The sequence below is a fragment of the Embiotoca jacksoni genome, unplaced genomic scaffold (genome assembly GCF_022577435.1).
Source record: "Embiotoca jacksoni isolate LCO1_2020_lvr unplaced genomic scaffold, fEmbJac1.0.p SCAF_19, whole genome shotgun sequence".
Lineage (NCBI taxonomy): Eukaryota > Metazoa > Chordata > Actinopteri > Embiotocidae > Embiotoca > Embiotoca jacksoni.
The window spans coordinates 8325389-8339704 of NW_027185329.1; the positions used below are offsets into that span (position 1 = coordinate 8325389).

Below are 14316 nucleotides of genomic sequence, written 5' to 3' on the forward strand. Positions count from 1 at the left end.
AGATATCCATGGCTTCATAAAAACATTATATTTCTCCTTATATGCTTCTTCTAAATACTCAGGAAGTTCCTTTTCCTTTTTCCAGATTTAAGACCTTATTTTGTGATTCTTATTGACAATTTAAATCTTTTTAGCTGCAGGTCTGAAGAATAAGACATTTTGGAATAAGCTGATAATTGTGAATATACAACTGCTCTTGATGTCGGAGTCTCCCTGATCATTATTGAAAATCAGAAATTCAGTGTGAATGTCACCAGTGAATCAGTCTGAGATTTTCTACTCACTTTACACTCGGACAGGAGTGTCTACAAAGCGAAGACCAAATGAAAATGACGGACGATTACTCACTCCGGCACCGATGGGGGGCTTTGGTTTCAGGGTCTGAAGGACAAGATGTGTCAAAATGAAATACAGCGTAATGATTTGCATGTGTTGTATAATTATGAGCCGACACTACAGGATGAGGAGTCTTGTGTGCAAAGAGTTGTTTTTCCTACCATCCTCCCTGCATTACTATGACAACATGTTCATTAGTTCTGTGTTAGCCGGTGCCGTGTTTAGCACTGAGAAGCTTCTGCACCTCGGAGACAATAGCAGCCTTGTGGAGCCCAAAAGGCAGAGCTTACATCTGAGCAGGGAAATCAATAGAAAAAAAAGCTTCTGCGCTGGGTCAGCATCAGAGAGGTGTAGACTTTAGGATAGCTGAACAGGCATATTTTGATGCATTAATGGTGCGTTAAGGTGTGAAGCGATGGATATTAATTTAGAATAGTAGTACACTTTGTGTGTTGGGTGCACAGGAACTCAAAGTGTTTTGTTCTTGGGGTTTTTAGGAACTTGGAGCTGAAGTCAAACATCATCACATACAGCTGATCAGATGTCGGGCACACCCCAACACCGTTGCACTTAATGAGATTGCTGGTGTGTTGACACTGTCGCTGCTGACTTCCTGTTGTGTAAGAGATCACATAGGATTAGAGGCCGGCGAATCAGATGCATCCAGTGATGCGTCTGACCGCCCTGCAACAAACAATGCTGACACACAGGCAGTGGCATCACCCTGCATGTGGTGAGAATCTGTCACCATCGGTTGGTGATGTCATCCAGAGAGAGGAAGGCGTCTAACCCTATAGATCACACCTCAGATGCTGACACATGATAAACACTGGTGTGAAAAGTTCCAGAGTCGGCGCACTAATCCATGCGACCATGTCTTGCCTTACAGTTTATCACCCACTTGCCAGAGCCCCACCCTCCTGAGCCCATGCAGCCCCTGCAGCCCCTGCAGCCCCTTACAAACCCTTCATCCCTGGAGGTAAGACAGGTCACACAGACTCAATCTATGGACTAAACATGTTTAGAAAAGTTTGGCACAAAAACAACTGATCCTCATCTAACAGGTGTTAACTTTGTAGTCAAAGCCTTATTCCTCTCTGCTACAGGCTATACAACTACTATCAACATGAGCAATGTGGTTTATTTTGAGTGAATCCGGCATAGAGAGGTCCCGCACACTAAAACTGATGTATTTAAAATGAAAATATCAATTTAAGAATGATTTTTAAACATTTATGCCTTCAGTCAGAGCCAAAGACAGGGTAAATAAGTTGAATTTTCCACCAAGTGTTATAAAGCGATAAGATCGTGGCTTCAGAAAAATACAACTCTTAGTATTTGGATATATTGCAAGCTAATTCTTGACCTTTGAAACAGTAGTTGAGACAAAAATTTCACCACAGGGTCCATTTCGTAGCTGTTCTGGTGCTTTCGATCATATCACACACTCTCGTGCTACTTATTTGACCATGTATAAAGACAACTGGAATCTAAATTAACATGTTGTTTATTATTTAAGGACATGTTGTTTTTTGAAATGCTACAAACTGACAATAATAGCACCAGAGGTTGATGCGCGTGTATTAAACCAGGGTGATTTGACTTTATCTACCAAATCATAAAAATCTCAGCATTTTAAAATGCAGATTAAGCAAAAACTATTGGATTACCATCTAATATTACTGGTTTTCCCATTACTGGTAAAACAGTTTGAGATTATGAAAATTTAAAAAAATAAATGGAATAAATCTGAGGGAAAAGGAAATGTGTAATAAGTCAGAGTTGTTGTTTTTTTTTGGTATATTAAGGTGCTTCTGTTTCTCCATTGAAGACCTATCATTTATTAGTTGTCTCTAAGTCTATGTGGGTTGCTTGGCAACGGTACTGGGTGCTGTGGAGGAAGGCAACACTGCAAACAGAGGCGTCTGCATCCAGCATGTTTCTGGATGTGTGAGCAGTGCTCGGGCTGTCACACCACACGCCGTACGGTAATGAATCTCATTTGCTCTGCTGAAAAAAATTAGCAAATTTCACTGGGAGTGCAAAAATGTCTCATGTCGATACACATGAAATCCTTAACACGACATGCGTAATCTGATACCACAGTGCGGCAGGTTGTACTGTATATATTTCAGCTTGGTTCTTCACACCATTTTGCATTGGAGACGCCCCTGTGTTGTTTCCCCATCCAGAAACATGGGCATTCTCTTGCATCAGATTCTGTATTTGTATGCGAGTATTCTGAATGTGCAGCAGTTTGGTTTGAAGGATGTTTCCAACGAACATGACATCGAACTGCCTGGTACCTGGTGCAGCAATCATATTTGGGAGGAGGAGAAAGTAACACATTTAATACTTTAGTCACTTTATTATTATGGCACCTTTTGCTGAGCAGATGTCAACATGTTTTGCACAGAATTAAACATGGTAAATACTATAAAAACAAACATGAACTACAGACACAACACCAAAGGTATGTTACATTCAGGAGCCAAATTTTAAATGGTATGATCACGTTAATCCTGGGATGAGGTGTAACCAGCAAACCTCGACAGATGACCTCGGCGGCATTGTTAGGAGCTTTAAGGTTATCTGATGTGTGGAGAGGTTAAACTTGATTCAAATTTTGATAATAAACCATTGTTGGTAATTGTGGGATAACCTAACCTATAAAGAAGAAGGTTTGCAAAACAGGACTGGATCAAACACTTAAACTCACAGCGCAGGAGTACGTAGCTGCCAGCCATCCGTCCAACCAAAGGTGACCAGGTGAAATACACTTTATTGACAAACTGACCTTTATCTTGAAACTACAGGATGAACAACAAATGTCAACACGCTCATTTAGCTGGAAATTTCAATGAAATAAAACTGGAAAAAAATCTAGTGTGATGCCGTAATATCAAAAAATATTCCAGGTATGAAAGTGACCTATCAGGTGGCCTAAATCACAAACTAGTCTGTTTAGGTCAAGGAAGGGTGAAGATTGCAATTTGGGGAAAATAAAAAAAGAGAGAGTTTAAGCACTTGTTGATGACACAGACCACACAAGAAACACTAAACCCAAGAAGAAGAACTCATAGGTACATGCAGAATTATGATCGAGAAATTAATACTCAAATTCATTAAAAAAAAAAAAGAAAAAAAGAAGAATATTACTAACTGTAGTAAATATGAAAAATAAAAGCTGAGAAGACTGGAAGGTGGCAGAGTTTATTACAGATGAAAAATCCAGGTGAAACAAAAAGGTGCAAAAGGGCTACATGTAAATATGTACATTGTCTCAAAAAGTGAAGACTTCGAGACTACGAGAACAGACTTCTCTCAATTTATAGTTCAGAATATACAAATTTTATTAAATATTAGCAAAAAGATAAGCCATCTATATCAAACTTAAAAAAATAGTAAATTAGAAATAAATAAAATATTTTTCTTTCATAAATATGATTTTTTTTTTTTTTTTTTACCTTTACATCAAGGCTTATTACATCTGATGTCCAGAAAAATATAGTCTTTACAAATACCAAATTTTGCCATTTTGCAGTAACCATTACAGAATTGTAAATTTCATTTATCCAATAAAACAGGTTTTTTTGCTCTGCACTAACATGAATATCAATTGAAGTACATAGCTAAATACTTAAGACGAACGCATACAGAAACCATAGCTATTGCGATTCTGTGGAATGTACCACTTTTTAAAAGTTTGCCTGGAACCTCCCTCTAGCCAACTCCTCATGGTATTGCCCAACAACATCTCGCGCTGCTTTCAAGTTCTGTAGGAATTTTTTTCTTTCGTATGACCGAGGAGGTAAACATTAGTCCGTTTGTATGGCAATTTGTATGACTCTTATCACATTTTGACCAAATAGTTTGCAGTACAACTGAACTCCACATCAGGGTTTGTAACATAAGTAAAGAATACTTTCAAAACATCTTTCGGTTTTCTAAATGTATTAATTGCCTTTAAAATGTTCTTCTGAGTCCTCTTAGCCAAATATTTCATCAATAAAAAGTTCATTCAGAAAAACAAAAAGTAGCTGAAAGTGTCATCAGCAATGTTCCAATATAATGTCTACAACCTACTCCAAAAGGTTTCTAAATGACACCACATGATACTACTTAATACGGCAAATGTATGGCCACATTAATGGTCAAAATGGAGTACCATCTTTCTTTAAGTCTCTTAATGTTGGGTAGGTTTTACATTGCAGTAAGCCAGACTATTGATGAGACCTTATTTAACAGAATTACTACTCTGATAAGACACTAAATCCTGTAATAAACTAGAAAAAAAACAAGACATTAGAGGTATTATTAACACTCCAGGTAGTTACTATTAATCGGTCTTCAAATGACACTGCTGAGCCCAACCGTACATATTATCCTGTGAGGTTCCCATCAGTTTTTTGTTGATTTTATATTGATGTCAACAGTTGTATGAATATGTGCGCCTGCTGTACTATAAGTACACTGATAGCCTGGTTGTCTAAGACCAGGCCGAGTGTGGTCTGGTCAAACTGATGTAGCCTCTGAATCGTCGAGATGTAAACTGGAGAAAAAGTTTTTTTACCGGCTGAATATATGTTCAGAATTGAGTAGGTCTGTAGCTCGTTTGCATCGTGGGAGTACGTGTGGTTTGGACTTTCACTCCTACAACCTCGAGCAGTTTTTGCTCTCCATTGCTGTGTAATCAGAGCTGTAACGGCAGAGCTGTCTTTAGCTGCAAAGCAAACCGATACCTTGAGCGCTGCTGCTTTAAAAGATGAGTGATAGTCAACATGCAGTGAATAACTTGGGTGAAATGATCGCTTAGTTTATCACTTCATAGATTCAGTGAGTAACTGTAGTATTTTTGCGGTACATCTATTTCTTTGTGTTAAGTTCTGGAAATGTTCCTTGGTTCTATTTTTTTTACCAGTTTTAATTTAGATACTTTAGCTTATTACTAATTTAGAACTTATTTAGCCTGATATAGCCTTTAGCTGCAAAGAACAGAGGAACATTTTTATTATGGCTGAAGCTGTTATGTTTTTGGACTATATGTCCATTTGTCCCATTCTTGTTTACGCAATATCTCACAAGCACCTCGAGGTAAATTCTTAAAATTTGGCACAAGTGTTCACTTGAACTCAAAAATGAATGAATGATTCGATTTTTTTTTTTTTTTTTGTCAAAAGTCCCTGTGACCTAACAAAGCATGTTTGTAACCACAACTCAGGAATTCATACGCTATTTACGACACAATTTCACACAAATGTCGAAGTGATGACGCATCCAAAAATCAGTGCATGATGGAATGAAACCAACTACATTTACTCAATTCTGTAATTGAGTAAAAATTTTAGGTATTTATAGTTTAATATTTGCATTTTAAGCAACTTCATACTTCTTAATATTTTAAATTTTTCTCCACTACCTTTGTCTGACAGGTTGTGTTACGACAACCACTAAGATTACAGTCTACATACACTTTCTGTCGAGTGAAAACCGTGTAGGCTAAATTTGGTGATTATATATTTGAAATTTTTCCGATATTGAAAGGCTAGAGTTAGGCTGTGAAAATTCTCCTACTTTTTAAGCTAAATAAACTATTGAAAAGCTCTCTTGGAAATGAATTGCTTTTCTGAGTTTTTTTTTGTTTTTTTTTAAGAGATATACGGTTCTTACAGAGCAGAGACGATACAACCATAAACTATCCGACAGTACATAAAGTAGTTAAGATTAACACAACCTTAGATAACAGCAGTGGTAGAATGGACATTAATGCAGCAGTAATGATAAGCCAAAAACATATAATAGTAAAACACTGACAAGGAGCATTTACTGCATTGTGTCTACTTTTACTTTTGATACTTAAAGTTTGCTGAACAAGAAGTACCTGAATACTTCTTCCACCACTGTCCAGAAATATTTCCGCCTTAACGTAAAATCTAAATGTTGCTTCATGAGCAAGGTAGCACTCCTCCCATGAAAATTTGTAAAGACAGTTTCAGATAACCGAAGTCATTTATCAAGCAGAAATGCCAAATATTAGCTGACTGCAGTTTTTATGTGAAGATTTACGACTTCGGGCTGATGTTTGTTCAGAAGAAAAACTATTTTTGAAGGTGTCACCGTGGCTTTTGGGGAATTACAATGATCACTTTTCACTTTTTTTTTTTTTTTTTTTTTTTCTGATATGCCAGCTGCAAACTAAATAGTTCATCGGTTAAACCAAAGAAGGTGATAGTTGCAGCGGTATACAAAAGCGTAGGTAACGAGCAGCACGTGAACGCAGCATCAGGCTCCAGCTTCCTCACACGGAGACGCACGCAACCCTCCGCCAGTGTTTGGACAAACTAAAGTGTGCAGCCGTTGCTGTGTAAACGGTACAACACACCTGAGCTCACAGCCCGCCATGGAGTTGATGTTCCGGGGACAGGACTCGAGTCCGACGGCGGCCCGGGGGATGTAACCACCGCTCCGGAGCCACGAGGCACGGGCAGACAACACTCGGCGTGGATACAAAAGGAACCGCCGAGGAGAGGAGACGATGGTCGGGAGAGGAGCAGCGGGAGGAGCGGGTTTTACAGCGGTTTTCTGAAACCACCATAAAACTTGGTAGACGGTGTTATGCGAGAGAATCTCCCAGCATGTCGGATCCGAGTCAGTGGTCTGCGGCGCCGAGCCAGAATAAGTCTCATTTTGTTCCGGGAGCGCTGCTGAAGCGCTCAAAAAGGTACTTCTGAGGAGTTGTGTTACGGAGCTTCAAAACGAGTTTAAAGGCGTATTCAGGCTTTTTGTTGCGTGAGAATACTGTCATGTTTACTAGCAGTCGCAGCTGGCCTTCACTAACACGCACACTCGGGTCTTATTTTTGTTTTTGTAACGTTATTTTAACTGAAGCTGCTGCTGCTCCTCTCAGAAAGCCGGCTGCTCTAAATGCCGCGTTTGTGCAGTGTAACGCATGAGTTTGGGTTAAAAGGCGGAAAACATCCTTACTTAAAGCCTTTAATACAGTTTGCAGACAGTATTTACTAAAAAAAAAAAGAAAAAAAGAAAAGAGTATAATCCAAGGCAGCGCCTCAATAATCAGACACCGAGTACAGTTTCCGTTGTTGTGTAAAACTAGAGCAGGGCTGGCTAAATAAAACCAAACTGTACAGTTTGCGGTTGGCCCACAAAACCGTGTGGATAGACTCAATATCACACCACACACAATGCAGCCTTTTATATGAAGACAAGCATATTTGCGTTCCTCTGTTTATTCTGGTGGCTGCCGGTTCACTTCAAAGAGTGATGATGATGATGATGATGACTGGAGGTCATATTTGATTGTAAGTCATGTTTACGGCCACACAAGATCAAGTGCCATATGTATTGTGGATTATCTATTCATCAGTCAGTCATTATTTTTGATTAATAGTCTTTAAAAAAAAAAAAAAGATCTTAAAATTCCCGCACAATTCCCAGAGTAACCAACAGTAAAAATCAATTTACAGATATTTTATTTGGAAGCATTAAAAGCAGCAAATCAACACATTTGAGAATCTGGAAATGCCAAATATTTGATATTTTTACGACTGCGACTAGGTGTGAGGGGAAAATCAATACAGCATAGCATCACAATATCTTGCATTGGAATATTTATAGATATACGAATGCCAAGTGTTGACATTTCATGATACAACTGCATAATATTTATGCGTATCTGCTCGATAATACCAATTTGCTGTGATACAAATGATTAAATTGAGATTAACAGACTGAAAACTTGATTTTATTCAATAAAAAAAAGATATTGGCATTGTTTTCCTTTGGGGACGTTCAGTAGTTTGCAATTGAAAAAAGTTAATATAGTACAGTATTTTATAGCATTACCTGGCATATCTCAAAATATTCAGTCACAAAAATCATTTGTTGTAATTATCATGATAATATTGTGTCATGGGGCTTCTTGTGATGCCCACCTCAAGCTGCAACCAGCAATTGTCAATTCATCTTTGTGTAAAATGATAATCTTGTGAAAATAGGTAGAAATATGAATCACCATCTCTCTGATTCCCAGATTTAATTGTGGGTTTTTTTGTGGTTTTTTTTTTACATTTACAACATTCAAATATTCTCATTGGACAACAGTACCCAGACGGTCTTTGGGATAGTGGCTTAAAAAAAAAAAAAAAAACACATTAAGGATTTATTGATTATCAAAATGGCTGGTTCATTTTCTTAGTCCGTTTAATAATCGATTGATTAAGTAATTATTTCAGTAGCTTTGTGGGCTGTTCACACTGATGCCACAGCACAAAAAATATATTAATTTGAATGGTCAGAGTCAGTTTGCCCTTTTCGGGGATTATTATTTAGCACACCCATCCATCCCTCCCTTTACACACACAAACACACACACACACACACACACACACACAGAGAGTCTTGGACATCTGTGGCTCAAGATGGGCCTGCTGTTGCTGGTGGTGAACACCCAACCCCCCTTCCCCTTTTCAGCCTAGAGTCTGTGACGGGAGGCTTCCTTTTTTGTATTTTGGCTCTCATCAGATCTTTCGTCTGACACGGCTGTGCAGATGTGTCGTGCGTTCGCCAGCAGATTAGAGTTGTAGTTACATAAACATTTCTCCAGGCAGAGCTGCTCTGAAGGCGGAAATAATCTCACTTGTGGAGTTAAATCTCAGTGGGCGGAGACAAAGACATCGCAGTTCTTCACGCCGAGTGTCATCAGCCTCATTTGTACCACACTATAGAAGTGTGTAATTTTGGTAACTGGAAGAAACTGGAAGTGTGCAAACGGTCCTCAGAAGCTTTTGGTCCGTTTGGGTCGCCGTTGGCGACGATACAAATGCATTTCTCTGCAGGATGGTTCGCTTATGTAGGTTTTAGATTATGTGTTGAACAGTTCAGTAAACTGAAAGAGAACGTCGACATCTTGCAGTGTGTAAAATAAGCTGTATGACTGCCACCACTGATGTAATATACTACAAATACAATGTGAAGGAATAGAATGTGATTTATCTGAAGCACCACTAACTGGACCATAGTGAAGCTATAGAATAGGATTACTCATGGGACCTATTTAGTTTGAAATGTAAATCCAAAGCAGCAAAGCAATGCTGCCTGTGGGGTTTTTACTTCACTGATATCATTATTATTATTATGAGTATTCAGATAATTGAATAACAGTTTCAGCTATTTTTCACGCAAAATAGTAAAAAGCTGCTGCACAGTCTCAGGTTTTTGCCCCATCTTTGTCCTGTAGTAAATTCATATCTTGTGTTATGTGGTGCTGTTTTACCAGGACCCAAATGCAGGCTCACAGACTCGGGTTTTAGTTCCAAAATACGGTCTTTATTTCAATAACCAAAAACAAACAAACCAAAAGATGGCACCTACAGTGTCCACTTGCTTCCAAGTCGGGAGGGCAACTCAACCGACTGATCCAGGGAGACACAGCTGGCAGGGCAGCGGGCAGGGCAGCGGGCAGACCAGCGGACAGGACCGCTGGAAAAAACAGAGTTTATAATCCTCCGAGTCGGGAGGGCAACTCCGCCGACAGGTAGCTCTGCAGGTGGAACAGGAGCCGGAGGAACAGGACGGACGGCAAACGGACGGAGTGCAGATGGGTGACTAACTAATGAACCGACAACCAGAGGAGTGCAGGGGCAGGGTACATATAGTCCGGGGAGGTGATCAGGGAGATGCAGCACACCTGCAGGTGGTGATCCGGGGTGAGTGGCTGCAGCTGCTGGGACCGGTGGCCACGGGAGGTGGGGAGAGGAGGACACAGGACAAGCAGACAGGGGACTGAGGGGACACAGGAGGAGAGGTGATCGGGGGCAAAACGGAGGAAAACAGGACTCCTGACATCTTGTAAATCTTTGGTATTTGAACTGAGTAGGATGAGACATTTGACGACGTATCGTCGGGCTCCTTGAAGCTGAGATTCACGGTACGATAGACCCACCAATTTATGAAAAAAACGTATCCGTTTTAGTCAATTTCAGCACTGAATTTGAGTATAATAGAAAATGCTGCAACACTCACACGTTTTCAAAAGACAATGAAGTGTACCAGGCATCGCCAAACCTGTTTACTTAAGAATCACCATGCACGCCCATGTTTATGTGGTGTGTTCAAACCTGCTGGATCTGCAGCCTCCAACAGAAGGTCTACCAGTTCACATTCGGAATAAAAATAGTCTTCAGAAGACTTGTCTCAACGCTACATTAGTAGCAGTGTAGGAGAAAGGTCTGCTTAACACATCACTACCAGTTCATTTTGTAAAATAAATACACGTGCAAAATTATGACTCAAAATCAAACAATAATTTAAAGTGTTCTGTCTTTTCTCCAATTTCCCCTCTTTGGTAAAGTACCTGCTTTCAAAGTGAGCGATAACAGGTTCGAAGAAAATGTAGGCGTTTGAATAAGTCAAGAAAAGTACAGTGTATATACTGTTTTAAAAACAAAACTGCAAAAAAAAAAAATTTAGAATCTAGACAATTATAACAACATTCTGAGGTCATGAACACTAAAACAAAATTTAAAAGAGGAAGTAGCTGTGAAGAGTGTTGAGATAAGTAAGGAACGGAAACAGTATCACACAGAAAACTTGACATTCACTCCTGTCTTCACCTTTTCCAGTTTATATCCTGCCTGTCACACAAAACTGACATGTTTTGGTGTTTTTCACTGTTCTACAACAGTCAGAGATTAGAGGATAACAGTCTGCTTCATTAGCGGTCAAGTGTCTTCTTAATCCGCCCAGTGTTACGCTGTCATCAGGCTTTTGTGTCTGCAAGCTGCTGCTCTGTCAACAAACACTTAAATATGAGGACGGCCTGAAGAATTGCATGAGTCAAACATGTAATTACAGGTGGACAAAGTCGGGGTCGCAGGATTTATGCTCAGGTTAAAGGGATACACAGGGAATGATTTATTGCTAACTTTTAATAGTGATTAATAGAAACCAGATATTCACGTGTTCCTGGTATGCGGTTTCCTACTTTGATCTATATGCTGACATAGTAGCACTAAGCTAAGTAACAATCTAGGCTGGCTCTCATTTATAACAAAACTATATATATATATATATTTTTTAGCTTGTTAAGTGTTGTGCACATGTATTGGGCAATGATAATGTAACAAACGCAGCAACCAACCGGTCAGATTAAGATGCTGCTAATACACCTGGTTATCATCGACTGCTGTTTTCATCTCAAAATCCGGCAGAGTAGATCACTTGAAACACATCTGCCCGCATCAAACCGATTGAATTCCTTAAATTTCATATTATACACGTGCTCCTTAATACTTTTAACGGCTTTTAAATAGCAGGAGGTCGGTCTTCTTTTCGAGCTTTCTTGTTGTTCAGCATACACTACTCTCACATGTGCCAACCGCTAGACACATTTTCATCCAAATTGTGATGAGAGATGCAGATGATTGATGTGTGTTGAGTGGCAGATCATTAACTTCTCTCCTTTTCCTGTTTGTGCTCCAGCTGTCGCAGCAGCAACAGGAAGAGCCTCGGTGTGGGGACGCCCTCACCCACGCTGTCCCGGCCCCTCTCCCCGCTCTCACTCCACACTGGTGAGATCTGTTTCCATGTTTGTTTGTTTTTTTTTGTTTTTTATAATCCCAACGGTGTGCAGGATCCTCCGGCAACAACGCTGCACGGGCCGGTCAAATTGATGACGGTGCGGATTGCAGTGGTAATACCTTGTAGCGTTTTGCTTGTTCATATTTAGTCTCACGAGTATGGAGAGGAACGAGAAAATGACTGCTGTCCAGAGTGGTACAACCTTTTCTCAAAAAAAACAATAACTGCAGGGTGGCGCGTTGCCATTTATTAACCTTTCAGCCTGACTTCATGTTTTACTCATACTGGTTAGGAATATATAAACACTAATGCTCTGTTGGATTCCAGCATTGGTGCTCTTGTGCATGTTCATACTGCTGAGAAGTGATTGTACTGATGATACTGCAGTTATGTCTTGATGTTGTTTGGAGACTCCGGTGTTTAAAATGCAGGCGAAGTTGTGAAGTGTGAACACAGGCTTAGCAGTGGGCCTTCAGAAAGTCACATTTCAACATTTGAGTTGCTGAGAAGAAGCAAAACCTTGGCAGTACGGAAACCATTTAAAATCCCGTTTAATACGGTTGGGAGTGACCATGTCAGTTTGTTATGTAGCATGTGGATCTACTATTAGCTTCTCACGTTGTTGTTTGTAAGGTGAAGGCCATCGTGCACACCCACATGGTCACTAATGCAAGATTAGGCTTTTTTCCACCTGGAACTTGGAAGCAACACCTCATGCAGCATCTGGTTCAGACGTATTCAGGTGACCTGAAGGACACCTGCTACAGCTGCTATTAACTGAATTCTGCATAATCTAATGCAGATGTGGATTATGCAAACAAATTTATATAACCCAGTGTTCACAATACGTAGGCAGTTTGCTCGGGTAGATTAAGATTGTAGATAAAATCATTCTGCTACAACTTGAGTACATCTTACGTCAGAATGCCTTATTTATTTGTCTGAGTTGCAGTAACTGCATGGGGACTAGAGGCTTCTCTATGCGTGGCCGCCTTGTTAGCATCTACTGGTAGCCTGGACGTGACGCGTTTAGGGGACATCTGTAAATTGCATTGTCTACCGATAGTCTGTTTGTGAGGTGTTCAGGGGACGTGTAAATTGTAGCTACAGAAAAGCATAGATATGATTGATGAGCGGGCGATTTCTAAATCGTTGGTGTCATCCTCCTGCTTTCTAAATCACAGCAGCAGTGTGTAGATCTGCTCCCTTTTAAACACAGTCATGCCAAGGATTATCTAATCACAGAGGGCAATCAGGCTCTAATTGGATCCTCAACCACTTGCATGTAAACAAACCAGAGTCTCCAGTATACCCAGATCTCCAGACTCTAGCCAAACCAAGTCGGATGGGACTCCCCCTGAACGAAGAGTGTTCGTAGATTGATGGTGTGATGTTTGGAAAAGTAATACCAAGATGATATATTGGACCTTTCTGAGGTGCTGGTTAATGCTGCTGTGTTGCCGATGATTGAGGGTTCCTGCATAGACATGATGACGTGCTTTTTGTAAAACTTCCACTTGTAAATGCAGCCATGTTGTCTCCTCTGTTAAAGTTTTCATAAGTTTGTTATTACAGATGTGAATAGTAGCGGTACTAACTTTTGTCTTTCCCCTTTCAGCTGCGAGCAGCCCTCTGGACAGCCCCCGAAATGTGTCGACCAGTGCCTGCCTCAACTTTCCGTTTGCCCGAAGGTATGTCAGCACTTCAAGGGATTCCCTTGGGGTGATATATTTGTTTTAAAGCATTTAACATCTGTAAGGTTGGGATTTGATTGAAATATTTCATGATGGAACCACATTGTACAGCATTGTACTCTATTCAAATAGTAATAATAGTAAGAAAGGGTTGCACCGTTTTATATTTACACATTTTTTTATTTTCTTGCCAACAACTGTTATTAGTCACCAATTTTAAGGATCCATTAAAACCCAAGTAAACATTAATTTGTTATTATTGAATTTGTTGGAAACTTCATTATTCCCTGTGCTCTGTATATTTTGATATGCATACTTGCTGACAGAAGGTTTTGCATGTTCAGCAGACCCACTGTTTGCTGAGTAAGACTTTATGTTACACCAGCAATTACTTTAGATTAATTAATTGGAATTAGTGCCCACATTTTCCCTCAGTTTGCTTTTGTTTTCCTTCTAAATATGTAAACTTCTCGGAAATTATTTGGTGTTCTAATTGAAGACTTCTACTTACAGGGATTTTAATTTTCTTGCAGTTTTGTATAAGAACAAAACATTAAAGGTTAATAAAAACCGCTTCCAACCAGCAGCATCACTAAATTGCAGCGAGGATATCCTCCCTGCCAAAATGTTCAGGACGCAATACAATATTTTAGGGTTTAGTTAATAAGAATCCTCTCGAGATTCCTCG

The 14316-nt window shown here is 39.7% G+C and overlaps 1 protein-coding gene across 5 annotated transcripts in view; it reads left to right on the plus strand.

The window, feature by feature from the left end:
- Positions 1-14316, plus strand: part of mast3b (microtubule associated serine/threonine kinase 3b) — a 37852-nt gene that overhangs the window by 1689 nt on the left and 21847 nt on the right. For 2 of the 5 annotated variants that reach the window (XM_069153361.1, XM_069153360.1), the window contains 3 exons: positions 1226-1315; positions 11836-11924; positions 13553-13625. In XM_069153361.1, the coding sequence (XP_069009462.1) occupies positions 1226-1315; positions 11836-11924; positions 13553-13625 (252 nt within the window). Of the gene's footprint in view, positions 1-1225; positions 1316-6644; positions 7058-11835; positions 11925-13552; positions 13626-14316 lie in introns of those variants that run through there. The other 3 variants (XM_069153362.1, XM_069153363.1, XM_069153365.1) reach the window with 2 other exon arrangements.